Source organism: Salvia hispanica, chromosome 4 (assembly GCF_023119035.1).
Source record: "Salvia hispanica cultivar TCC Black 2014 chromosome 4, UniMelb_Shisp_WGS_1.0, whole genome shotgun sequence".
Classification (NCBI taxonomy): domain Eukaryota; kingdom Viridiplantae; phylum Streptophyta; class Magnoliopsida; order Lamiales; family Lamiaceae; genus Salvia; species Salvia hispanica.
Window position 1 is genome coordinate 3,999,756 of NC_062968.1, and position 26,803 is coordinate 4,026,558.

At 37.0% G+C, this 26,803-nt stretch overlaps 4 protein-coding genes across 5 annotated transcripts; 3 read left to right on the forward strand and 1 right to left on the reverse strand.

Moving 5' to 3' along the window:
• Positions 1-44: 44 nt before the first annotated feature.
• On the reverse strand, positions 45-703 carry LOC125218313. Its single transcript, XM_048119957.1, has 3 exons — positions 583-703; positions 375-511; positions 45-296 (listed from the first exon to the last, which is right to left on the reverse strand). The coding sequence occupies exons 1-3, from the start codon at positions 698-700 to the stop codon at positions 45-47; spliced, it is 507 nt and encodes a 168-aa protein (XP_047975914.1). The 5' UTR covers positions 701-703.
• Positions 704-3,056: 2,353 nt separating this feature from the next.
• On the forward strand, positions 3,057-9,780 carry LOC125218317. The gene is made up of 15 exons (XM_048119963.1): positions 3,057-3,673; positions 3,794-4,082; positions 4,145-4,282; positions 4,359-4,483; positions 4,552-4,762; positions 4,844-5,081; positions 5,172-5,331; positions 5,533-5,832; positions 6,402-6,857; positions 7,421-7,898; positions 8,174-8,298; positions 8,371-8,581; positions 8,682-8,919; positions 9,033-9,192; positions 9,261-9,780. Exons 1-15 carry the CDS (start codon positions 3,152-3,154, stop codon positions 9,573-9,575), a joined length of 3,966 nt encoding a protein of 1,321 aa, XP_047975920.1. The 5' UTR covers positions 3,057-3,151; the 3' UTR covers positions 9,576-9,780.
• Positions 9,781-16,751: 6,971 nt separating this feature from the next.
• Positions 16,752-17,240, forward strand: LOC125218326 (putative cysteine-rich receptor-like protein kinase 9). The gene has a single exon (XM_048119978.1). It carries the CDS (start codon positions 16,752-16,754, stop codon positions 17,238-17,240), a length of 489 nt encoding a protein of 162 aa, XP_047975935.1.
• Positions 17,095-20,354, forward strand: LOC125219647 (cysteine-rich receptor-like protein kinase 6). Of its 2 annotated transcripts, none has more exons than XM_048121677.1 (7): positions 17,095-17,198; positions 17,626-18,094; positions 18,412-18,536; positions 19,122-19,332; positions 19,430-19,667; positions 19,757-19,916; positions 19,992-20,354. In XM_048121677.1, exons 2-7 carry the CDS (start codon positions 17,683-17,685, stop codon positions 20,304-20,306), a joined length of 1,461 nt encoding a protein of 486 aa, XP_047977634.1. In that variant the 5' UTR covers positions 17,095-17,198; positions 17,626-17,682; the 3' UTR covers positions 20,307-20,354. The 2 variants fall into 2 exon arrangements, with proteins under 2 accessions (XP_047977634.1, XP_047977635.1); XM_048121678.1 differs by having other exon boundaries at positions 19,757-19,911; positions 19,992-20,150.
• Positions 20,355-26,803: the final 6,449 nt, after the last annotated feature.

Consider the following 26,803-nt stretch of genomic DNA (forward strand, 5'->3'; position numbering starts at 1 on the left):
TGTTGAACTGGAACAGCAGCATAGATGTGCTTGTGTTTGTGTTGTCATTTTGGGGTGGAAGATGATGACGACGACTCTACTTGACTATCATCGCATTTAACTTTCTTGATTAGTTGAGCTTTGCCGTTGTGGTTCACGACCAGCATGTTGCATCGGATCTTCTTTGCATAGTAGTCTATGTGCTTCTTATCATGGTACCTATCAAATACCACAAGTGTGGCATGTAAAGTGCTGATCTGTTCGATGACCCGCAGTTGCAGCGGATACCCCATTTCAGTTCTAATCTCTGGAACCACCTGCAAACACACTCTTAATAATACTAACCATCAAAATATAGTACTAATGTAATAGCAGTGAACAGTTAATGCACCCACCCCATATTTTCGACATAGATGGATAAGTCGTTCGAGTTTCTGATACTTGAAATCAAAATTGAGCTCATTTTTCTGTAATAATGGCACAAGATCCTCCAAGTCCATGCCCCATTTGTCAGACCAGGTCTTGGTAGACACTGCATGCATATATTGTTATACTATTTGTGACTGTCTAAGATACAGTAGATGATGATGATTAAAGACTTACAAGGAATATTGAGATATGGTGTGATGCCAAGGATGCTTATCTTGGAAGAAGTATCAAAGGAGAAGTTGTGTAGCACCCATTCAAGAATCTCCATTGAGAAGTCTTTGAGGGCGTCCATTACTATAAGCACTCTTTTTGGGGACTCATCAAACACCACATTTTCTGCATAATGTGTTCTGCTCATAGGAAAGCAGATAGGCATGATGTTTAGAGAGAGGTGAGTGAGGAAGAGGTTTGATGCATGATTATGAAGATGCTATATATTGGAGTTGTGGGAAATGGGTCAATTAAATGCATGGTTGATATCGAAATCATTTGCATAAACTATGTCATTCCAGCACAATGCCAAGGGACTCACTTGGTTTTCTAAGAAGAGAAGAAGTGTTACTTCTTCTATTTGTCTATTAGGGAAAAATGCTTCGAAAATACCCTAGTGGTAGGTGACTTAAATTCAAATGTGCATGCATCATGCACCAACGTGAATATCAATATTAAAAGAGCTTCTTCAATTCATTAACGATAGTTTAGGTTCGTACCAAAGAGTTGTTTTATTTCTTGCTTGTATCAATGAGCTTTTTCAGTTTTCATTGAAAATTTTGGCTTGTTTCAAGGAATAACTTCAATCATCCATTTGCAATTTTGACTCATTTCTAGGAGCCCATTTTTTTAGTTTTTGCTCGTGTCTAGGGATTAATTTAAATCTTCTTTGATAGTTTTTTCTGTCTAGGAGCCTATTCTTTGCTTAATACTATATGTAAACTAACGTCTTTTTTATTGCTACGAAGTGCAAAGTTAGATGATAGGACGTTTTTATACCGATTGATAATTTGAATTTCGAGTGATTTCATGCGTCGTGAGTGTGACAATTATAACTAAGAAACACCCTGTATTCAATAATGCAGTGGGAACATGTGATATAATATTAATTAAAAAGTAGTATTATATTTATGTAAGTGGACCCATTTCACTTATATGTCGCAACATACATTAAGCAGGATAGAATCCAAAACAGTTGTTTAATGAATCATGATCTCACAAAATCAAGAATTCGCAGTTACCTAATGACAGATTAATATTGTATAGAATTTTAAACTCAAACAATATGTATATATAGAATTAAATATCACTCCACATCCAACCCATCTTTCTTAGGACGCCGTTAAACTAGCGGAGTTGAACGTGTCAGCTGATCTGCAAGCTCATTAAATGTCCCAAAATACTAATAATAAGTCAACTGTACAAAATATTATGCTAAAATTCACATTCATGCTTGACAATTAGCAATATTAAATTGGAATTGGATCACCATATTACCAATTACTCCTTCCCTCCGTTCCACCTTAAAATGATTAATGCTCCTTTGATCCTACTGAGTCTTTTAATTTTGTAAAAAATCAACACTTTTATTCTCATCTATGCCATTTGCCCCCGCGAGTAGGAGTTCTCCATTTTGGTCCTTACTATAGATGGTATTATCTAGGTCCTATATTCCATTGACTCATTTCACTTGCATTTCATTTAAAATTAATATTTCCTTCGTCCCACTTAAAATGAAACATTTGGGAATCAACACGAGATTTTATGTAGTGTTGTTTTGTGAGTTAATGAAGAGAAAGTAAAGTAAAAGAGATGAAAAAGTAGAGATAGAGTTGTTTCCATTTTAGGAAACGTTTCATTTTTAATGGGACAATCCAAAAAGAAAAACGTTTCATTTTTAATGGGACAGAGGGAGTATATATAAGTGAGAATCATGTTCCACTAACTTTTTCTCACTTACTTTTCTTAACATTTCTTAAAACTTGTGTCAAAAAGAAATGAGACTTTTATTCGTGGAACAGAGGGAGTATCACTATGCTTTATTGTCTATTATTTTATTATTTTCAATTAATCCAATACCATTTTCCTTAAGAGAGTACTCCCTACGTCCCACCGAAGATGATCAATTTTCCTTTTTTCGTCCGTCCCACTTCCAACCAAGATGACTTATTTCTTATTTAGGAGATATATAAAACACTACTTTATTCATCTCTCCTAATTTTAAACACCCAGCAACCTTCTCTCACTCTTATTGTTTACATTTCTCTAACTTTTAAACATCAAATCTTTTACTTTATTCATCTCTCCTATTTTTACTTTCTCTATCCTTTTTAAACACTTTAAAATTAGCATGCATAAAAATCCTGTGCCGTCCCAAGAAGAGTTAATCTTCCTTGGGACGGAGGGAGTACGGTATTTTCCTATTCCATTCTTTCGGCTGGTTAGTTTGTTTTCTCTAGAAGATAAACGTTGAATCTGGATCAGCATATTACCAAGTACCAACTACTCTAATATATTTCCGTGTTGGCATTTAAGATGCGATGCATAAGCGTTGAATTTATAGCAATTACATCAACGACAAACATTTCCAGCATCGGTTGAAAATTTTAACCGATTGCACAAACTTTCAATTTTAAAAAATTAATTATCACTACATATACTCAAGAAGTTATAGACTATGCTTTGACAAGGTCATTTTGCTCGAGATGATGTTATTTTTTGAGGACGGATGAAATGACAATAAAATAGAGTGATGATGAGCTACATATCATGGCTAGCCGTCATCGTCATCGTCGTCGTCGTCATCATCCCCGCCTTTGCAAGAGCGCAGCAATACGGCTGCTTCGGCGGCAACTACACTTCAAACTCCACATACGCCGCCAACCTCAACTCCCTCCTCTCATCCCTCCCACCTAACCTAAACGACGCCGCTTTCTACAACGCCTCCTCCCTTCTCCCCAACACCACCGATCCCGCCTACGCCTCCGCCCTCTGCAGACCCGACTCCCAGCTCGACACGTGCCGCTCCTGCATCCGAAACTCCACCGCCGAGCTCCTCACCCTCTGCTCCAACCGCACCCAAGCCGCCCTCTTCAAACCCCTCTGCACCCTCCGCTACTCCGACACCTCCATGTACGGCCTCCTCTCCGAGGCCTACTCCGTCACCGGCCGCTCCACCACCAACCTCTCCACGTCCGACCAGTTTAGGACGGACGTGAGAGCGCTGCTGGGCAATCTGAGCGCCCAGGCGGCCGCGGGTGGGCCCATGCTGAAGGTGGGCCCATGAGACTTATACAGTGGTTTCAGTTTTTTTTTTTTTATTTTTTTTATTTAACACTTACGTGAGATATTGTTATATTGTTATAGTTATTTTTATTTTATTTTTGCCTAACAGGTGGCGGCGGGGAATTCGAGCGGTGGCTCTGTATTCGCGCTGGTGCAGTGCACGCCGGATCTGTCGTCGAGGGACTGCTCCAACTGCCTGTCGGGGCTGGTGCAGCGCCTTCCGCGGTGTTGCAATGGTTCGACTTTCGTGATCATGTTTGTGCCGAGTTGCAATCTCCATTTCCAGCTTGAACAGTTTTATAATCTAACTAGGCTTGAGCAAGTGCGAGCGATGGTAGATGCGTCTTCGCCTCCGCCTTCTCCACTTGTCGTGCCACCTACACCTTCTCCGCCACCAGGTTCATCTTTATGAATAATTTGGCAAACTCAATTTGAAACTAATGAAAGCAAATTTATGCAGGAAAGGGTGGTGGTAATAAAACTCGAACTATCATCTTGATTGTGGTGCCGATTGGTTCTGGTCTTGTTCTAATTTGTGTTTGCATTTGCATTTTCTTGAGAAGAAGATTGAAGAGAAATCCTGAGGAAGTCAGCCAGAGTAATACTCTTTTTTCAATAAATTCTGTTGTTTTTAATCCAACACAAAACTTATCTGATTTCACTTGTTGAATTAGACTATAGTGAGGAGATAAGCACAGTAGAATCCCTTCTTTATGATTTTGAAAAGATCAAAGCTGCGACCAACGATTTCTCTGAGAGTAACAAGCTCGGAGAAGGTGGATTTGGTGTTGTCTATAAGGTAATGCAATGACAAAAGAGCATATAAAGTTGGCAGTTAGGTTAATGCAGCAGTTTCATATTTGTCAGGGAAAACTTGAAGATGGCGGAGAAATTGCAGTGAAAAGGCTGTCTAAAAACTCGGGGCAAGGGGACGAAGAATTCAAGAACGAAGTGTTGTTAATGGCCAAGCTCGAGCACAGGAATCTGGTCCGGCTGCTGGGATTCTCGCTGAAAGGAGCGGAGAAGCTTCTCGTATATGAATTTGTTCAAAATGGAAGCCTGGATGGCTTCATATTTGGTAACTGACCTTTGCATTTTTGATTCACATCAAGTAATAGTAGTGTTGGTGTTTTGTTAATTGCTCTTAGCGAACGTGTAGACCGGATCAAGCATGAGCCCCTTGATTGGAATACACGCTACAAAATCATAAGGGGCATCGCGAAGGGACTTGTTTATCTGCACAACGACTCTGGCTTCCGTATCATTCACCGCGATCTCAAAGCGGCTAACGTGTTATTAGACTCAGAGATGGATCCTAAGATAGCTGATTTTGGTATGGCCAGGTTGTTTTTTCAAGACCAAAGTGGAAGTAATACGAGGAGAATTGTTGGAACCTTGTTAGTCCTTGACCATGCTCATACCAATAATATTTCTTCACATAAGAAAAAAAGTTTTTTCATATAACTTGTGTTGAATGAATATTGCAGTGGATACATGTCCCCGGAATATGCAAGGCATGGGAAAATCTCAGTGAAGCTAGACGTCTTCAGCTTCGGCGTGCTATTGCTAGAGATTGTCAGTGGGCAGAGAAACGGCTCTTTTCGAAATCCAGACAGCCGGGAGAATGTGGAATACATGCTGAGTTTTGTAAGTAGAAAAACACAAATGATCATGACTCATATATGCTCTGCTAGCAAATGAAACAAAAATAACTATAACAATATCCTGTAAAGAGAGAACTGAAACCATTATATAACTCCTTTTATGACCAGACAGTTTTAGGATGGAACTTATGGATATTTCTATCTATCACCTCTCAAGATTGATAATGTACATGGTGAATTGTAGGCATGGAGAAAATGGCAGGAGGGGGGAGCGAAGAAGATGATCGATCCGGTGTTGATGGGAGGTGATGAAGAAGTTAGTGTGGGTGATATGTTGAGATGCATTCACATAGGTTTGTTGTGCGTGCAAGAAAAGGGGGAGCAGAGGCCGACCATGGCGTCGGTTCAAGTCATGCTCAGTAGCGTCTCAGTGACACTGCCGCTGCCTTCCAAACCTGCGTATTTCAGTTCGGCTGCGAAAGAGATCCAGACGGAGCTTCCCAAAGCTTACGACACTCAAAATGATGCTTCTATAACAGATCTATATCCACGATGATATCCAACACGCAACAATTGTCTTTAGCTTGTTCTCACTACTTTGTTCTTTTCTGTTATTGTTTTTCTCTATTATATTCGACTTATTTTATGGGAAAAAATATACTCCTACAGTTCACGTAACTAAACCAAATTTTGGCAAAAGTTTATGATTTTAGGGACCAACGTCCCAATAAATGGGCAGGAATGAAACATAATTAGAAATAAGAGAGCCCATTAAAAGTACCAGACCCTTGATACAAAGTTTTGATTTGTCAAGCTTTTATAAGACCATGAATCCAGTTTTTACGTTCATTTATTACTTTCAAACTCTCTTCATTTATTTCAACCGATCATTTTCTTGACTTATTGTGAGTTCAAATTAGGAAATACTATTACAACTTTACTAGTCACCGCAGTCCTTGTCGGAATCTCAACGCTAGATAATACGTAAAACATATTCATACACTTGAGATCACACACAGTCAATAAAGATTTCACGCGTATAGAAATATTAGGAGTGCAGTAATTAAGACGCAATTCCCACTTGTATTAACTTGCTCATTTTTTCTCAGTTAGAACCAAACTAAGATGACTTCCCGAACATGCGTTCTTCTCTTCATTCTGGCCATCCTCTCCGGCACCGTGACGGCGCAGAACTACGGTTGTTTTGAGGGAAACTACACCACCAACAGCACATACAGCACCAACCTCAACTCCCTCATCTCATCTTTTCCACCAAACATACAACACAACGGATTCTACAACGGCACAGCGGGCCAAGCCCCGGACCGAGCCTACGCCACCGCGCTCTGCAGAACCGACTTTCAGCTCGAGGAGTGCCGCACCTGCCTCCGAGAAGCTGTCCCGGAGCTTCTCCGGTTGTGCCCCAACCGGAGACAGGGGATCCTGTTCAGAGACAAATGCACGCTGCGCTATTCCGATGAATCACTTGCCGAGGGCGCCGCAACTGACGGTTACACTATCTTTTCCAGGAGTCCCCAGACTGCACGGAGTCCTGAGCAGTTTAACCAGGTAGCGGAAAATAGAATGCGAAAAATAAAAGATTAATGCAAACTAAATCATGTGTCTTATATTAGGAAGACACGATCATTATAAAATAAAGCAGAGTTCATTACAACTTTAATTTTACGTAGTTTATTATAGGGAATTCTAAGATTTAAAAATAATTATTTAAAAATCCAGAGTTCAATATAAGTTTGTTACTCCCTCCGTCCCGCTTTAGGAGTCCCGGTTAGTATAAATTAATAAAAAATACATAGAAAGTGTTAAAAGTGTTAATAGTGGGTCCCAACATCCACTACAACTAATAAAAAAGTGTTAAAAGTGGGTCTTTAACATCCACTATAATATTTATTTATTGGACACTCAATTAAAAGTGGATCCCAATATCTACTAAAACATTTATTTATTACACACTTAAACACTTTTTTCTTAAAACATGTGCCCGACTCAATCGGGACTCCTAAAGCGGGACGGAGGGAGTATTTGTTATCTTATAATGATGTTGTTCAGCGGTTTAAAGTTAATCTAGATATATCTATTTGTATCTTGTTGTGATGATTTGAGGATATCAGAAACTGTGGGGGCTGCTGAAGGATCTCCGCGGACAGGCGGCCGCAGGAGGGCCGTTGATGAAGAGCGCGGCAGGGAATGAGACGGGGCCGAGTTTTCAGGACATATTCGCCCTGGTGCAGTGCGGGCCTGGTCAATCAGAAGCGGGCTGCGAGCGTTGTTTGATCAACGCCGAGCAATTTGTGTGTTGTGAAAACAGCACGGCAGTAGTAGTACTTATGCCCCGCTGTACTATGCAATATGATGTTGTACCCTTTTACAATATCACTCGGATTCAAGAGGTGCAAGCGTTAGTATTGCCGCTCCCTCCTCCTCCTCCTCCGCCGCCGCCAGTGCCCCCACCATCGTCGGGTAATACCAGTCGAACTGTGATCATCATTCTTGTTCCAATTTTGGCTTCTCTGCTTCTCGCTGCTTTTGTTGGAATAATCGTCACAAAGAGATACAAGAAGAAAACAGAGGACATAACAACATTACAAGGTACTATTCTCTCCATCCATTACTTATTACGAGTTGACTCACTTGAGTTGTGAAAAATATGAAAAACATGGGTGGAAAAAGAATATGCATTAGTTTTATCATAAAATGGGCGTGAAATGAGTAATTGAAATAAGAGATCATTTAGTAAAAGTAAATGTGACAAGTATTGTAGACGGGTCGAAAAGGAAAATTGTGACGAGGTTTAGTGGACGGGGGGAGTATTAATTTCAGCATGTATTACCTTTCCATGTTTGAAATAATTATAATTGGATTAGGCGAGGATGAAGTTGTAAGTGCTCAAGAATCGCTTTTATACGATTTCAAGCAACTTGTAGCTGCCACAAACAATTTCTCCACTAGTAACAAACTTGGAGAAGGAGGATTTGGTGCAGTTTATAAGGTAAATATGGTAACATATTATTTACTAAGTTGTTTAGTAGATTAGCTTGATATTTGCATGCATTTATTTTAGGGAAAACTTCAAAGTGGCCAACAAATTGCAGTCAAAAGGCTATCAAGGAATTCAGGGCAAGGAGAATTGGAGTTTAAGAATGAAGTGTTATTAATGGCCAAGCTTCAACATAGAAATTTAGTAAGGTTGTTGGGATTCTCACTAAAAGGATCGGAAAGGCTTCTCGTCTATGAATTTGTTCAAAATGGAAGCCTAGACTGCTCTATTTTTGGTAATGTATCTTTATTTTGACCAATTTACGAAATTTATTCTTATTTAGTAAACCAGGAACTGACATATAACAATGTAATGTATGTGTGACTGAGAAACAGATCCGATGAAGCGTTCACTTATTAATTGGGAGAGTCGGTACAAGATCATAAAAGGCATTGCCAAGGGACTTGTTTATCTGCACGAAGAGTCGTGTGTACGCATAATTCATCGTGATCTCAAAGCGAGCAACATACTCCTAGATGGGGACAAGAATCCCAAAATCTCCGATTTTGGTATGGCAAGATTGTTTCAACAGGATGAAACACGAGGCAATACACGTAGAATTGTTGGTACCTAGTAAGTTTATTAGTCATAACATGTAAACAAATGTTCTTTTATAATTTGTTTTATTTGTTTTTATATGAATATATCATAAAAAGGAGAATGATAAATCCGTGTACACTTGACAGCGGATATATGGCACCTGAATATGCGCGACAAGGGGATTTCTCGATTAAATCTGACGTGTTTAGCTTTGGAGTGCTGGTGTTGGAGATTATCTGCGGACAAAGTAACAACTCTTTCAAGAATGTGGAAAATGGAGAGAACGTAGAATATATGCTTAGTTATGTAAGTTAAAAAGGTTGGTTGCTTATGGTTAATCCCACGTAACAATATTCATGAGTTCCTTCTTATAGGCTTGGAGAAATTGGTGTGCGGGAAGAGGGAGGAAGTTGATTGATCCCGCATTGATGTCTGCTTCAACCCCTATACATGATGTTATGAAATGTATTCATATCGGTTTGTTGTGCGTTCAGAAAAATGCAAGGGATCGGCCGCCGATGGCTTCTGTTTTGGTAATGCTTCATAGCTTCTCTGCCACATTTTCGGTGCCTTTGGAGCCGGCGTTTTTCGTCCCTGGTGGCAATGAGGACCTGGCCAGATCATTGGAGATCAATCCAACCGAGTTTTCGAAAAATGAAGCATCGATCACTGAGTTTTATCCGCGTTGAGTTGTAGCTTCATTCATTCCTTTTACTTTGTGAAGTCACTGGCCAGATCATTGGAGGTCAAATCGTCGGTAAATTTGTTGGTTTTTGTAGTGATGGGATTTTGGGGGCCGCTTGGTTTGGCCTCATCACCTGTCTCTTGCCATACTTGAATTGAGAATGCAAATGAAAATTATTAGAGAGAAAACTGAATGAGAGAGTTTTTTGAGTATGAAAAAATTATGTGATGGATAAGGCATTTATAGAAGATTTTGCGATGAATTGGGGGATAAAAAAATGAAAAAACAAAAAAAGAGAGAGACGATAATATTTGGAGAAGGGAAAATTTTTTATTAATTTTATTTTTTTCCCAATTTTTTTAATAAAAAAAAATTCTAAAATGACCAAAACGATGCCCACTCACTGCGTGCGACCAGGGAGCGTCACGTGGTGGCCCCGCGTGTCCAGCCAATATGGGCTCCTCCCTCCACCGGGAGGCCCGTTGGGATGGATCACCGCAACAACGACCTTTAACCATTCTATCCCAACGGAACAGGTCCGAGCTGGTTAAGGGCAACAGTTGTTGATGCTCTTATATGTGAACTTACATGCTTAAATGTAGGGGTGAGCAAAAAATCCGAAAACCGAATATCCGAACCGAACCAAACCGAAATTTTGAAATTCGGTTCGGTTTTTTCGGTTTTTCGGTTCGGTTCGGTTTTAAAAATACAAAAATTTCGGTTTTTCGGTTCGGTTCGGTTTGGGCGAAAAAAAAAACCGAAAAACCGAAAAATCGAATTATATTTTAAATATATTATTATATATTTTTATTCTATTAATTTAGTATATTATATCATATATATATAATATATATTCTTTTAATATATTTTTATATAATAAATATTATATATATTCTATTAATTTTATATTATATAATTATATTCTATTATAGTATATAAAATAAAATAAATTATAGATATAAATATATACATTTTTTTCGGTTTTTCGGTTTTGTTTTAAAATTTCGGTTTTTTTGGTTTGGTTCGGTTTTTTAAGTTCGGTTTTCGATTTTTCGGTTTTCGGTTTTTCGATTTTACGGTTTGGTTCGGTTTCAATTTTTGCCTAAATTCGGTTTTTCGGTTCGGTTCGGTTTGGACGAAAAATCGAACCGAAACCCGAATGCACACCCCTACTTAAATGAGTTAAAAGATTTGTAAGTTGAATTGTCACAATAATAAATTGATAAATAATACTCTCCCCGTCCTCCAATTAAAGACGCATTTTGACTAGGCATGGGTTATAAGAAATTGTTTGATTTTATAAAGAAAAAGGAGTTAATAAGTTAGTGGAATGTGGATCTCAATTTTATATAATTGTATAGTAAATGTGAGTGGAATGAGTTAGTCGAGTATGTGACCCACTTACTGAAAGCCGAAAAAAAGGTAAATGTAGCTTTAAATGACAGACACCCCAAAATGGAAAAACATGTCAAGTTTTGGCGGACGGAGAGAGTATTTTATCCATTCATAAAAAATAGTCTTATTTGTGAAAAATATTAATTTTAATTTGCAATCAATAAGATATTAGAGAAAAAAAAAAGTTATGAAAAAGTTTTCCCAAGGAGGATAGTTCAAGGCAGCATATCCACCTGCCATTATCATGCATATAGTATTGACTATGAAAGGTTTAAATCCCCAAGCCATTGTTCCAAATATAATACTCCATTCTTCTTGTCATAAGCGAGATATATTTTTTGTCACGAGATTTAAGAATATTATGTTTAAAGAGTTAAGTAGAGAGAAAATAAATCAAAGAAGTGAAAAGAGGATAAAATAGAAGAGAAAGTATTTTTTCAATGAAAAATGACTCAATTTAGATGAGACATAAAAAAAAATGAATACAGCTTTTTATAAAAAGATGGAGGGAATAATATTTATCAAAAATTAAGCAAAGAGTCCGCATGAATTTATATGTTGGTCTGAGGTACCTTGAATGTCAAGTCTTCCAATCAAATTTTCATTTCTAGCCTATAAATAGGAGGTTCAGGAAAGAGAACAAACCGCAGAAATAATAAGTCTTATCTCAAGTTCTCTCTTCTCTACCTGTATACAGTACATCTTTTGTATTTTGTTTGCTCTAAGCTCTAGGAAAAAAGAGTATTAGATTTATGAGATAATTTAAAAAATTACCTCCACTAGTTTCACAATTTACCATTACGCCATATTGTTAAAGACCATTTTATCCCTAAAATTAACTAAAATAATCATAAATGACATCCGTGTAAACAAAATTTAAGATTTTGTAAACACAATCTCATTCAACTTTTTTTTATCTAGTGGTTGGGATATAGTGTTTCATTAGATATGTTGTCTCTAGAGTACAACCTTGATAAAATAATTAATTTATCCTTAATCTCAAATTAAACAGAAATTTTATTTGTAGCCCAACAAATCTGAACAATTGAAAAACACGATCTTAATTACTTCCCCACCCCCAAATTTAGAGACGAAAAATTTAAAGAGAGACAAACATTGAACCCATATGCATGGGAAGAAAAGATTTATGAAGCTTCATTATTAGAGTGTCCACGATAATGTGGCCCAACCATGAAGACGCCCAAAGCACAGCCACAAAAATTCTTCTACAGCCATAAAAACTTATCTAGGCTAATAGTAGACACGCCACAACCACAAATCACATTATTTTATCAATTATTGGTATATTTTAATTTAATTAGAATAAAAATTAATCAGACGATAATAATTAAACAAAACACATAATTTAATTAAAACAAAATTTAAAACCTAATCTTCTTTGTACTGTAAAAAGGAGAAAATTATACAACGAAAATTATTGACATCACACAAACAACACCGTCTCGCATATCACGATGTGCTCGCTCCCCTACGTGCCCAGATCTCTTCAACCAAATCGGCCTGGAGTTGGGTATGTGTTGTGTCCCTGCGCATATCGACGAACCATTGGAGTAAGTATTCATTACTACACGGTACATCCATCTGCAGGGCGCGGCGGCAATACCGTGACTTAAACTAGCACTATCGTCCGATGCCCAGCGCTCTGCAGCAAATCCTTCATCATCTATTATCATGTTATGCAATATGATACATGCATACATGATATCGGCACATCGTTTTCGTGCCAAACGCGTGTCGGGCACCGTATAATGGCCCATCGTGCTTGGAGCACACTAAAAGCTTGCGCAACATCCTTCCTAGCATCTTCTTGACGTAGCGCAAAATAGGATTTTTCGGACCAACCGGATGCCAGATTGTCTTGACAAATACGGCCAACGAGGGTATATCCCATCTGCCAAATAGTAGGCCATGTTGTATTGCGTGCCACGAATCTGACCTCCGGACCCTCACCCCGACACTCATCGTTGAAGAAATGCGACGACTGTAGCACATTGATGTCGCTGTTTGACCCTGCGACACCAAGTACGCATGCCAGATCCGCAACCGGTAATCAGCAACGGCTTCCAGGATCATCGAGAGGTGTTTGATTTTGAATCCAGTAGTGAACTGCCCTTTCCAAGCCACCGGGCAGTTCCTCCACTCCTAGTGCATGCAATCGATGTTGCCCATCATCCCAGGAAAATCGTGCACCCTCCCGTGCATATCAGCAATCTCTGGCAGTCTTCGGCTGTTGGCTTTTGTAGATACTCTGGACCGAAGATGGTCTGGATGCCACTACAAACTGCCTCAAAGCCTCTAGGCTAGTCGTCTCACCCATCTTTAGGTTTTCGTCGAACATGTCAGCCGACCCGGGATTGGCAAGCTGCCTAAATTGTAACATCCCACTTTTTCGAACCCTAATTTTTGAGACGTGAAAATTTTTGCATTAAATGCTTTTAATGCTATGCTATATATGGATTAAATTATGAGTAATTATTTGCATGACTCTTGTGAACTAATTGCGAATTGGAGTTGAACAGTCAAACTTGTTGAGTATATGACGTGGCTATTGAATAGTCAATATTGTGGAAAATATGACGTGGCCGTGGATTGGTCAAAGTCATGAAAAATGTGAAGTGGAGGTGAAATAATTGTGGTGAATTATTTTCCTAAGGGATGAGTGAGATTTAACAGGATCACTAATTAATTGCATGGAATTTTCGACCCCTCCCAATTTTGGAAAGGAATCCTATTTTTCTTGGATTTAATTATTGCTTGGGATAATTATCCAAATTAAATCCAAAGTCCGAATATTCCTTAATTTTTCCATAAATTTTCGGCCCTTATGTTGTTTCAAGGAGGATTTTCGAAAATCCCCTTATTTTATGAGAGAAGGGATTTTATTATTATATTATTTGATCCCTTGTTTATTCTCTTCCATAAATAAATTCAAATATCCTAGCATATCTTGCCATATCTAAGGAGATCTTGCCATATCTTATTTTAAATAATATTTTAAATTGATTCCTGTAGAGAATCAATATTAACGCCTATTCCTAATTATTTGGGGAGATTTATTATTTTATTCTGCTCCGTGATATTTTATTCTACTCCGTGAAATATTTGAATTAAATCATAGGCTAATTAAATAGCCAAAAATTCGAAACCCCCTTATTTCTCCTAGAAAATCACGCCAACTACAACCACCAAATCTCCTCCAAATCTTTATTTATTTAATTATTGGATTATATCTTGCACTCTATAAATATAGGAGGAGAATCAAAACCCTAGCATCACAAAATCACGCCCCCACTCTCCCAAAATTTCGATCTCTCTCTCCCACTCTCTCTCAAATTTTCTTCTACTTTTCTCCATTAATTCTTCATCTTTGGAGAAGAATTGAAGTTGCAATTCAAGAAATCTTGAAGAACCAAGGCTACTACTTGTTTCTTACCGTTTGTTCTATCGAAAAGGTATTTTTATTTTGATCTTTTCTTCACCTACCGATTAATCGGTGTTCTTGAGTCCACATGCATTTAGAATGAGTGAAGGGGAAATTAATTGATGAATGGGATGCACATGTGTGTGTGTGCGTGTGTGAAACCGTGTGTGTGTGTGTGTGTGTTGGTCCGTGTGATCGTGTGTGTGTGTGGGTGTGTTTTGAAACACTCATGCGTGACACGATTTGATGATAAATCTGGAGTTTTTGTGCGAATAAAAGCGTTATGATAATCGTACTTTGATGTGAATGGTGATATTAAAAATAATCGATGGAAAGAAGGGAAACGTGAGAACATGCATGATTTTGATCCATGATTGAGACTTACTTGAAATACATAAATTAAAGGCGAGAACTCGCGCTCACGGAGTGATAGCAAGAAGAAGAACATACTTGTGGCCTAGGAATCGAGGTGAGCTTTATTCTTAAACTCTCTCTTATGTTGCAAATATATGAAAGTGGAGCGATAAGGGTGGATTAAACTGTTATGCCATGCTTATGATTATTTTGGATATTGTGTGTGCCTGATGCCTAATTTGCGAGTGCGCTCCATTAGGCTATAGGGCTATATAAACGAATTCGGGTCTGAGTAGGGCCGCAAACCCTATCAGGCTAGTGTACACGGGAGATCGGGAGCCGTCCTTGCTAGTTGGCCGGTCTCGTGGGCGAAAGTGTGGCCACACTTCGTCGTACCATGATATTGTTGATTGATGAGAAAATGGGAGGTATATTGTTTGACTGGCCATTCCATGAAATATTTTTGTGATACTCGATGCTATTCTTTAAATAAATGCTAAACCTCGAGTTCACTATGGTAAGGGTGGCATAACTATAAAATGTTTTGGCATGAGTCCACTGAGTATGTTTAAAATACTCAGCCCTGCATGTGTTTTCCCTATGTGCAGGTTGAGCGGCGACGGGCGGTCGGTGGTGTTGAGACAGTTGAATCGAATAAAATGGTTGTTTGGAACTTTGAGTGTAGTCGTGTCTTCATACATGGCTTCGCTTTCTCTTGGATCGCTTTCGCTGAATTTTTGAAACTATTTATCTTTGGTTGATTTTGAACTTATTTCTTTGAATTGGAATATTGTGAAATATTGCGTTTTGTTGGATTTACAACAAACCCTTGACTTTTGAGCTTAGCCTATGTTATCTATTAAATCTTGATTTTCGTGATTAAGCCGATGACTTATTGCCTTGATAGTTCATTAAACACTTGGTCAAATCTCTTTAAATGAAACCCTAGTCTATGTTCTTGTTGCCTTGAAGTTCGTCTAAGTAGCAGTCGCTGTATTTATTATATCCTAGAAATTCGGGCTGTTACATAAATGGTACACTTATGAAACATCAATAGTCCGATTCGGCCGCGGGCATCATGTCGGAGGGTGAAGCACCTGTACCGCATTGCCAATGACGTTGCTATATGAATGAAGATCCGTTGCGACATTTGGAAACTCCGACGGAAAAGCTCCGGCGTATAACGAGGGTTATCGCCAAAGTAGTCATCCATCAGCCGCTGGTTAGCCCCGGTATAGTCACATCGGATTGTCCGCCGATGATAGATCGAACGAGGGACCGCTGCCGCCGCCTCTCGCTTCGCTTCCTCCTTAGCTTCCCGCTCCACCTCAAAACGCCTCAACGATCAATTGTTGATAATCATCGTTTATCCATTTTTTGAAAGTGGAATAGAGAAAAATTTAGAAGAGGGGAGATTGGAGTTGTATTTATAGAAATAAATAAGAAAATAAAAATAATTAAGAAAAAGATGCTCTCTCGGCGCTGACACCGCGGCGCTGGAACCAAAGTCACGACCTTGCCGCAAATGCGGCTCATGCCCGTCCACCCCCCACCGCCACGCCGCCGCGGCTCCGACACTCTTACCAAACCCTTTGACACCATGAATCCAATTTTTACGAGGACAAATGCGGACCCTTATTTTCAAACTCTCTTCACTCTCTACGATCATTTTCTTGACTTTTTGTGATTTTAAATTAACAAGTACTCTTAATTAAACTTTACTAACCACTGCAATCCTTATCGGAATCTAAATGATAGTGGCATTGACTTGTGACGTTGAAAATTAAAACCATACCCCAACTCATACGAGTTTAAACTGGAAATCATCTATATTCAAAGAGACAGTAAAGACTAAAGACTAAAGAGTTAACGCGTACATTAACTTTTGATGCCATACCACAATAGTAAGTTTGAAGGTTTACCAAATTTTAATAAATTTCTAAGTTTTTTCCATAGAAATCTTGTATTAGTGTGCTCTACTTTTCGAAGATGACTATCCGAAAATGTGTCCTCCTCCTCTTCATTCTGGCCATCCTCTCCGACGCCGTAACGGGGCAGATCCCCCGCTGTTTCGGCGGCAACTATACCACCAACGGCACATACAGCACCAACCTCATCTCTCTAATCTCATCTTTTCCACCAAACATACAACACAACGGATTCTACAACGCCACCGCGGGCCAACCCCCGGACCAAGTGTATGCTACCGCGCTCTGCAGAACCGACTTCCAGCTCGAGGCCTGCCGCACCTGCCTCCGAGAAGCCGCTCCAGAGCTTCTCCGGTTGTGCCCCAACCGAAGACAGGGCATCCTGTTCAGAGACACATGCACGCTGCGCTACTCTGACGAGTCACTTGCCGACGGCGCCGGAACTGACAGTGACGCTTTCATTGCTAAGAGTACCCAGACTGCAAGGAATCCCGATCAGTTCAACCAGGTGATACAAAATATATTACTGAAAAATATAAGACTAATGTAGAATATAAAAAATTTAGAAGAATTGTAAAACCTTGTAGTAATATATATTTGGTTTGGTTATGATTCATACATCATGTGTGTTAGGCTTCGGTGGTACACACTCGAACTACACATTAATATGATATTTTTCGGTTTGCCCAAAATGCCGCATACTAATGGAGTTGGGGTAACCCACATATACTGCTTGCAACTCTACTCACACTCCGATATGAGATGTGGTTTGCACCCCAATAGACTTTCCCCTCAAACCAAGACCTCAAGACCTAGATCACACGTAAACACCGGAGAATGTGCAAGCAATTAAATAATGAAAGACATAACATTAAAATAAGTATATACTCCTATTTCTATCTTAATGTTCATTTGAGTATATCTTCCAACATCAGGATCTGCGGGGGCTGTTGAAGGATCTTCGCGGTCAGGCGGCCGCAGGAGGGCCGTTGATGAAGATCGCGGCGGGGAATGAGACAACAACGGATTTTCAGACCATATTCGCTCTGGTGCAGTGCGTGCCTTATCTCACAGAAACGAGCTGCGATCAATGTTTGATCAACTCGGAGCAATATGTGTGTTGTGATGGCAATACGGGGGCAAGAGTATATATGCCCCGCTGTTTTACTCAATATGAGGTCATACCCTTTTACAATATCACTCGGATTCAAGAGGTGCGAGCGATCATATCGCCCCTCCCTCCTCCTCCTCCGCTGCCGGTGCCCCCACCATCGTCGGGCAATACCAGTCGAACTGTGATCATCATTCTTGTTCCAATTTTGGCGTCTCTGTTTCTCGCTGCTTGTGTTGGCGTAATCATCAGAAAGAGATTCAACAAGAAAACAGAGCACATAACATTACAAGGTATTTTCATTCTTTTTTAATCACCATATTATAAATACTCTCTCTCTATGCCATTTCTTATAACTTGTTGACCTAACACGAGTTTTAAGTACGTAGAAAAAGTTAGTTGAACACGAGTCCAATTTTTATACATTAATTTTATAATAAAATATGAGTGAAATGAGTAAGTGAAATATGCAATCCATTACATTAATAGTAAATATGTAAAAGTATTGATGGACGGGAAAAAAAAAATTGTGACAACTATTGGTGGAGAGAGGGAGTATTAATTTGAGCATGTACCCTTTCTATGTTTTAAATATTTATAATCGGATTAGGCGAGGACGAAGCTGTAAGTGCTGAAGAATCCCTTTTATACGATTTCAAGCAACTTGTAGCTGCTACAGACCATTTCTCCACTAGTAACAAACTTGGAGAAGGAGGATTTGGTGAAGTTTATAAGGTAAATATGGTACTAGCGTGTACTCCTTTTGTCCTAAAAAAATAGACTAGTTTTATCATATAATTAGACCAAGTCTAAATAAGGAAAGTTTTAACAGCATATTAACCAAACAAATCATTTTATTATGGACTCTACAATTCACTTACACTACTTCCACTACTATTTTCCTCTTGCTCTCTTACTTTTTCTCATCTTTATTTTACTTTATCAATTGCATATTAAAATCTGTAACAATTACAAGTTTGTCTATATTTTGAGGAAGAGGGGATTATACTCCCTCCGTCCCCATTTAAAGCTTCAGTTTGATTTGGCACAAATGTTAAGAAATGTGAAGGAAAATAGTGAAAAAAGTTAGGTGGAATGGAAGTCCTACTTTTATATAATACTACTATCAGCTTTATACTAGAATGTGAGTGTTGAAATTTAGTGAATGTGAGGTCCATTATCTCAAAATGGAAAAAAGTAAGTGTGGCTTAAATAGTGAGCGTCCCAAAATAGCACATAGAGATATTATTTCGTAGACGAACGGATTCCTTACTAAGTTCTTTGGTAGGATAGTTTGATACATGCATGAATTTGTTTTAGGGAAAACTTCAAAATGGCCAACAAATTGCAGTCAAAAGGCTGTCAAGGAATTCTGGGCAAGGAGAATTGGAGTTCAAGAATGAAGTATTATCAATGGCCAAACTTCAACATAGAAATTTGGTAAGGTTGTTGGGATTCTCACTACAAGGATCGGAGAGGCTTCTTGTCTATGAATTTGTTCAAAATAGAAGCCTAGACTGCTCTATTTTTGGTAACGGCTTCCTTTATTTTGACCAATTTATTCATATTTAGTTATCCAGAAACAAGCTGATATACGAAAACGTAATGTCTATGTGATTGAGAAACAGATCCGATGATGCGTTTGCTTGTTAATTGGGAGTGTCGATACAAGATCATAAAGGGCATCGCTAAGGGACTTGTTTATCTGCACGAAGAGTCTCGTGTACGCATAATTCATCGCGACCTCAAAGCGAGCAACATACTCTTAGATGAGGACAAGAACCCTAAAATCTCCGATTTTGGCATGGCAAGATTGTTTCGACAGGATGAAACACGAGGCAATACACATAGGATTGTTGGAACCTAGTAAGTTCATTTGTCATATCAAGATTCATTTTCTTTGGTTAAGAATTTATCATAAGAAAGATAATGATAAATACGGGTACACTTGATAGCGGATACATGGCACCAGAATATGCAAGACACGGGGATTTCTCGATTAAATCGGACGTGTTTAGCTTTGGAGTGCTGGTGCTGGAGATTATCAGCGGACAAAATAACGGCTCTTTCAAGAACGTGGATAATGGAGAGCACGTAGAATACATGCTTAGTTATGTAAGTTAGAAATGACATCGCTTATTGTTATCCCACGTCAACTTGGTAACAATATTCATGAATTCCTTCTTACAGGCATGGAGAAATTGGTGTGCAGGAAGAGCGAGGAAGTTAATTGATCCCGCATTGATGTCTGCTTCGATCCCTCTCCATGATATTCTGAGATGTATTCATATCGGATTGTTGTGCGTTCAGAATAATGCAAGGGATAGGCCGACAATGTCTTCGGTTTTGATAATGCTTCAAAGCTTCTCTGCCACTTTTCCGGTGCCTTTGGAGCCGGCATTTTTTGTCCCTGGTGGCAACGAGCACATGACCAAATCATTGGAGATCAAACCAACCGAGTTTTCCAAAAATGAAGCATCAATCACTGAGTTATATCCGCGTTAAATTGTAAAACTATGTGTTTCAAAAGTAAGTAATTTGTTGTTCTTGTTACGCCCCATTTTCAAAGAAGCAATGCAATATAGAGATAATTTTGCTCTCTTGAATTTTGAAGATTAATTTCGAAAGCTGATTATAGGTATAATCCCAAGCGAAATGGGTGGGAAAAATGAAGTAGAATCTTGTGAAGAGGGTGGATTTTGTTTCATTTGTATAACTCCTTTGCCGAAAAATGCCAGGTGATACATACACTTTTAGCAGCCGTTGCCGAAACATGTTGCACAATAATAATTTATATATATATAGGATTTGGATGAAAATATAACTAAATCTTATACCCTCCCCTTGTCTTAAGGTAGTTAGTCATATTCAACTTTTGAGTTAGTCTCGAGGTATTTGAGTCGTATCCTTTTTTTTTTACAAAAATTTTATCATCTTTCATAATATTTTATTTTTTCTTCCGCTCTCTTAATTTACTGTCTCTCTTAATTTATTCTTTTCACTTTAACACTAGACACGTCAATTTCTTAAATCTCATGCTCAAAGAAAATGCATCAATTATAATGGGATGAAGGGAGTATTTTTCTTAGAACCCGCCGTACACTTGTAATTACACATGGACGTTTCATTTTTTTTTAATAATAACGTCTATTTCTACTGAAAGTAAATTTCCAAATATTTTTCTTAGAATCCATGCACTTTTTTTTGCACACTCTTTAGTTACGTTGATTTCCTAGAAATAACATGTAAAGATATGTTAAGGATAATAAACCAATTATAAACTATGTTTGATTTGATTGAAAGTACATCCATGCATGAGGCACAAGAATAATACAAAAGTTGTCGTGATCTATCTAATTTTTATTGTTAGGACTTAATTAACATTATCCCACAAAATTTATGGGATAGTGCACTATTGCATTTAGAAAGCCAAGAATGTTCATCAATTCCCTCACCATCTATCTTCTACTACCCACTTTTCTTTCACCTCTCCCCTCTCGTGTCGATCGCCCCTTCTCTCTCTATCCCATAAAAATAATTACATATCTTTCATTTTACCATTATGTCAAATAAAAAATATATTTAATCTCAACAATTCCAAATTTAATAAAAAGTACGCACTTCATTGCCCCCCAATTTACAGACGAAAAATTATATTTACGTCAACAATATATATACTTGCAATACCTAAAGAATTCAATGAAGAAAAACGCGTAAATTAAAAACCTAAGAGAATTAGTTGTGTGACAATAAGTGACATCAATATCAAAAATCTAGGGCAATCTTTGAAATTGAATGAACCCATTCATTCAACTGCTTAATGTACTATATAGGAGTACTTTTATGATATGGTCATGTGCAATATAAAAGTGAACCCATCATTACTAAAAAGAACCTAATCAAGTGAAATTTCTTCAACATAGTTAGTCACAGATTATATATCAGCAAATCCGTCATTAAAAAGCTTGTCACTTAAAAATGTTAGTGACAGAAATCCGTCACTAAAATTACTAACCAACACAATGACGTAAAACATAAGCGGATGTCATGGTAAGTTCGTATTAGTGACGGACTAATCTGTCACTAATTAGTGACCGACGCTTTTCAGTATTTTGTCTGTCACTAGTTTTGAGCTATCGGTCATCGTCACTAATTAGCGCATTTATTTGCAGTGAATCAAATCATTACACTCACATTTTATTATAAACTATATAAAAGTGGGATCCATAGTCTACTAACTCATTTCTTCATTTTCTTCCCAAAGTCAAACAATTTCTTAAAACTTGTGCCGAGTAAAAATGAGACTATAGATTATAGGGTGTATTAACCTGCTTAACCATTGAGTTTACGACATAACAATATGGACACAGAAAAAAATAGTTAAGAACTATATCTAATTCCTAAATTATATAAAAATATATTTTTAAGTGATTTAAATCATTAAAGTTATTTATTCATATAAAATTTAGATTATTTTGAAAAATTTATACAACAAAATAACATCATTTAATTTGTGTACGCCATTGCAGAAGATTCCACCGACACAGTCATTTGAATTTAATTTTTTTATATGAAATTACATTCTTTTCCCATTCTGAACCAAAGGCCAAAGAGACGAATTTGCCAATGAACTTCATAAACAGTCTATACGTTTGTTGTGCGTTCCGAAAAATGCAAGGGATAGGCCGACGGTGTCTTCGGTTTTGATAATGCTTCATAGTTTCTCTGTCGTCCCTGGTAGTGAGGAGGACATGAGCAGATCCTTGGAGATCAAACCAACTGAGTTTTCCATAAATGAAGTATCGATCACTGAGTTATATCCGCGTTAAATTGTATAACTATAGTAAATAATTTGTCGTTCATTCATTTCTTCTACTTGTAAGAATATTTATATTCTTATATGACCTATGTATCTAGTGGTTTAAATTAAAGTTCAAGTTCATGATATTAAATGTTAGATTCTAATATAAAAGACGATACTGTGATGGATAGGTTTCGATTAAAGAATTAGAATTGGGTGTATTGATAACCCTCCTCTTTTGCCTCTTATTAAGATGATATATAAATATATATATGTGTATAACTTGTATACGAAATAACACATGCAAATATATATATGAATTCATAATATATATATAAAGTAATGTATGTATGTGTATATACGTATAAAAATATGCATGTGATGTGATGGTTATACATATGTGTACATTGAATTTAATGAATTATGTATATATAAACATAAGTCATGAGATTCAGTGAATAGAAAGGTGGCGGTTAATTTGATAAGAAGTTATCTATTATCCAAATTAATCGCAGTTAAGGGTACTAATCGACACACCTTTTGGACAAGAAATCGGTTGGTTTCTTTTGAAGTGATAAATGAATCGTCACATTCATTCCCATGCAGTACGTATGCATCTATAAAAGGCCTCATGCAGGCAGATGAAAAAGACACTCGAAAAGAACAATTTGCATGCTCTCGGCAATTGTTTATACACATATATTATTATAGGATTTATATATATTTTAAAGTTTAGATTCTTTATTTCATCAAAAAGAATCATCAAAGCTTGAGGCCAAGGAGAGGAGAATCATCAAAAGTGGATTCAACATCTTCTTCAACACAAGAAAAATATAGATGGAGGTTAGTGATCTATCTCCACTTTATAGTCTAAATGTTGTGGTTGAATTAATTCAAATCTAGAATTAGATTTCAATATCGAAATCATTAAAGTTGAAATATGGCCTATTACACTACTGTGTGTCACTAGGCCACCCAAACATATATGTCCAGGATTCAAAATTCCATACATCTTTGGAAGTCCTTTTAAGGGAAGTCCTTTTAAGGCCCCATTTTCAAAGAAGGAATGCAATATAGAGTTAGTATGCCAACATAAAGATTATATCTACTATTTTGTTTTCTCCTCAATTTTGAAGATTAATTTCGAAAGCTGATTATAGGTAACTAAAATGAAGGAGAATCTTTTGAAGACGGTGGATTTTGTTTCATATGTTATCATGGTTGTAAGTAGTAACCCATATATGCCTATGCAGTGACGGATCCAGAAAATTGAGCAAGCCGGGGCTGAAATTTAAAATATATAATTTTACATGTAATGTCTGCTCTTACGACACACTATATGATAATTGTTTCCGGCGAGTCGCCTTGTCCTGAAATCGGCGAAGAATGGTCTTATTTCCAATTTTTTTGAAAATTCTCCTCTCAATGTATACAACTAAGATATCATTCATACATTCGTCTCCCATTCTATTGCGCAAATATGTCTTAATAATTTTCATGGAAGAAAATAATCTCTCGACAGAAGCTGTTGCAACCGGGAGGATCAGTGTCAACTCAATCAAACGGTACACCAAGGGGAAAGATTTATCTCTTGCGAAAATCTTTGGCCCAATTAATTAAGCAATAAATAGAAACAATTAATTAAAACAATTATATAATAAACTGAATGATTGTTTTTGACAAAATGAATTGGCACATAGAAAATTATTTCGAAATAAATGTTCTCTTTATTCAAATCAATAACTTTAATTTTAACTCACTTACGAAATTCCCTTCGAGCATTTCATCGAACAATTTCTGGGCTAGTACATAGTATGATATATCACCTATTTACATCAATTCTTACCTAAATCGCGAAAGGCAAGCTGAAGAACTCCGGCAGCGGCGGCCGAAAATCTCCAGCCTCCAATTCCAGGCGTGAATTCTCAGTCTCTTTCTGTAAAGATTTGGGTTTGGGCTAATTGTGTAAGGGCTTAGGCTTGGCATTGTTTGTTAGGTACTTAGTTATTAAGTTAAAAGGTCCAAAATAAAAGAGCAGTTCAATAATGAATTAAAGAGCCCAAAACAAATCCAGCCCACTTTTCTTCTTCTTCTTCCCCAATTTTCAGTTTCACTGTTTCAGAAATTAAATTGAGGCGGACGATTGGAGTACAGCGGGAGACGGAGTCAGGGCTCGGCGGCTCGCTCCGGGGCGGAGACGGTCGGAGCACGGCGGTATAAGGGGGATTCGAGGTTCGGTGCCAGGAAAGCCCCCGCTGGCGCGGGGGCTTGGCACTGTGTAGATCCGTCACTGTGCCTATGCAGCTATACTTATAGTAATAATTCTATCCAATTTTCGTTATGCATCACAAATAATAAAAATAATTATATAGTATTATTCCATTTTACCATTTTGTCAAATAAAAAAGTAAATTTCTTTGTAGCTCAACAATTCCGAATGTAATTTTATTTGTATCCCAACAAATCCGAACGTAATTTTATATGCAGTAGCCCAAATAATTCAGTAAAGGGAAACGCGTAAATTGAAATCACAGAGAACAAGTTGTTTGACTTCAACATCGAAAATCGAAGGCAATCTAAGAAAATGAATAACCTATTCATTATTTCAACTGCTTAATGTACTACTGTCTACTGTTATGACATGGTCATGTGCAATAACGGATAATTATATATCACTATTAATATATACTTCATCTGTCCAAAAAAAATAAGGACATTTGCGACGGCACAATAATTAATGCATATATAGTAAAGTACGAAAAATGAGAAGAAGAGTAGTTAAAATAGTGTTAATGGATATTGAGGCTCATATTATTATTTGTGTTTATTGATGGACCCTAGTAATATAAGTTGTAAATAAATTTGTGTAATACTCTTTGTCCCATTAGAAATAATGGAACACTTTTTTTCACGCGTTTTATAAAATTAATAAAAAGCACATAAAGTGAATAACAAATAAAGTAAGAAGGAGAAATAATATAGAGGAGTACTATATGGATAATGAGTTTGGCATAACTTTTATAAATGAAAATGATATAGTTTTATGGAATTGACGAAAAAGGAGTGTGTTCTTAATTGCACAGAGAGAGTAGTATTTAATACAATCCAACATAATTTCACTTCGAACGACAATTGTTTCATTGTTATGACTTATGATGCATATAGTTAATTTTCGTATAATATTTTTAATAATTTATGATTATTTTAATCCGAAACAAATCAAATTGCAAAGAAAAAATGTTAAAACTATATTTCCTAAATTAGGGGAGTGTTATATTGCTAACTCAATACCTAATTGCTAACTACAACTAAATAATAGCCATTAGATATTCAAATTAAGGGCCTAGATCATCAACCAAGAAATATCAATACGATAAAAAAAACGTCAATAAAGCCATAAGATTAATTCCATAAAATATCAATAGGGGTATTAATGTCAATTAACTACATGTTTAGTTATAACTAACTTTTAAAAGAAATCCCAAAACTTTAAATTCATATAACATATATCAAATTAAAGATAATTTTATAAGGATTCCAACGATATCATATATGCATATGTTCCGACGTCAAAATTTGAAAAAAAAAAAAAAAAATTTCAATTGTTTCGTATAGCAGAAATGTCAACACACTATATAAAATATGTCAATATAATACATGTAGAATGTCAATATAAGCAATGAGTTAACATTCTTAAAGCATTGTGTTGATATTTCCGAAACACTATATTGACATTTTCATCTAAAACCCTAATTTGGCGTGTTTTTTTAATCTTTTTTCTATTTTATTAATAAAAACGAAAATTACACGTGGCAAATTGTAGACCACACATTTTCTAAAATCCTATGGCCTTAAATTAGTTGTAGTTAGCAATTAAATGATGAGTTAGCAATTGATCACTCCCCTCCTAAATTATATTTAAAAATATACTGCTATTTTTAAGTGACTTAATTTATTAAACTAATTTATTTATACAAAAATTTGGGCAATTCGAAACCTTTATACAAGAAAATAAAATAGCATCATTTGTGTGCGCCATTGAATGATCAGAGTCCACCGACCTAGTCATTTGAATTTAATTTTATGAAAATTATCATTTAAATCGCAACTTTAAATTGACTTGTAATTAATCCCGTAACTTACAAAAATAGCTAATTAAATCACAATTTTTGTAAATTTCTCAATTTTATTGTCCCACATA

Bases quoted from the DNA above. Each gene is read 5' to 3' on its own strand.
- LOC125218313 (XM_048119957.1), bottom strand. From the start codon at position 700: ATGGACGCCCTCAAAGACTTCTCAATGGAGATTCTTGAATGGGTGCTA. The intron at 512-582 runs GTAAGTCTTTAA...ATATGCATGCAG, and splicing joins ACCATATCTCAATATTCCTT to TGTCTACCAAGACCTGGTCT. The intron at 297-374 runs GTGGGTGCATTA...GTGTGTTTGCAG, and splicing joins ATCTATGTCGAAAATATGGG to GTGGTTCCAGAGATTAGAAC.
- LOC125218317 (XM_048119963.1), top strand. From the start codon at position 3,152: ATGATGAGCTACATATCATGGCTAGCCGTCATCGTCATCGTCGTCGTC. The intron at 4,763-4,843 runs GTAACTGACCTT...GCGAACGTGTAG, and splicing joins CCTGGATGGCTTCATATTTG to ACCGGATCAAGCATGAGCCC. The intron at 5,332-5,532 runs GTAAGTAGAAAA...GGTGAATTGTAG, and splicing joins TGGAATACATGCTGAGTTTT to GCATGGAGAAAATGGCAGGA.
- LOC125218326 (XM_048119978.1), top strand. From the start codon at position 16,752: ATGACTATCCGAAAATGTGTCCTCCTCCTCTTCATTCTGGCCATCCTC.
- LOC125219647 (XM_048121677.1), top strand. From the start codon at position 17,683: ATGAAGATCGCGGCGGGGAATGAGACAACAACGGATTTTCAGACCATA. The intron at 19,333-19,429 runs GTAACGGCTTCC...ATTGAGAAACAG, and splicing joins CCTAGACTGCTCTATTTTTG to ATCCGATGATGCGTTTGCTT. The intron at 19,917-19,991 runs GTAAGTTAGAAA...TCCTTCTTACAG, and splicing joins TAGAATACATGCTTAGTTAT to GCATGGAGAAATTGGTGTGC.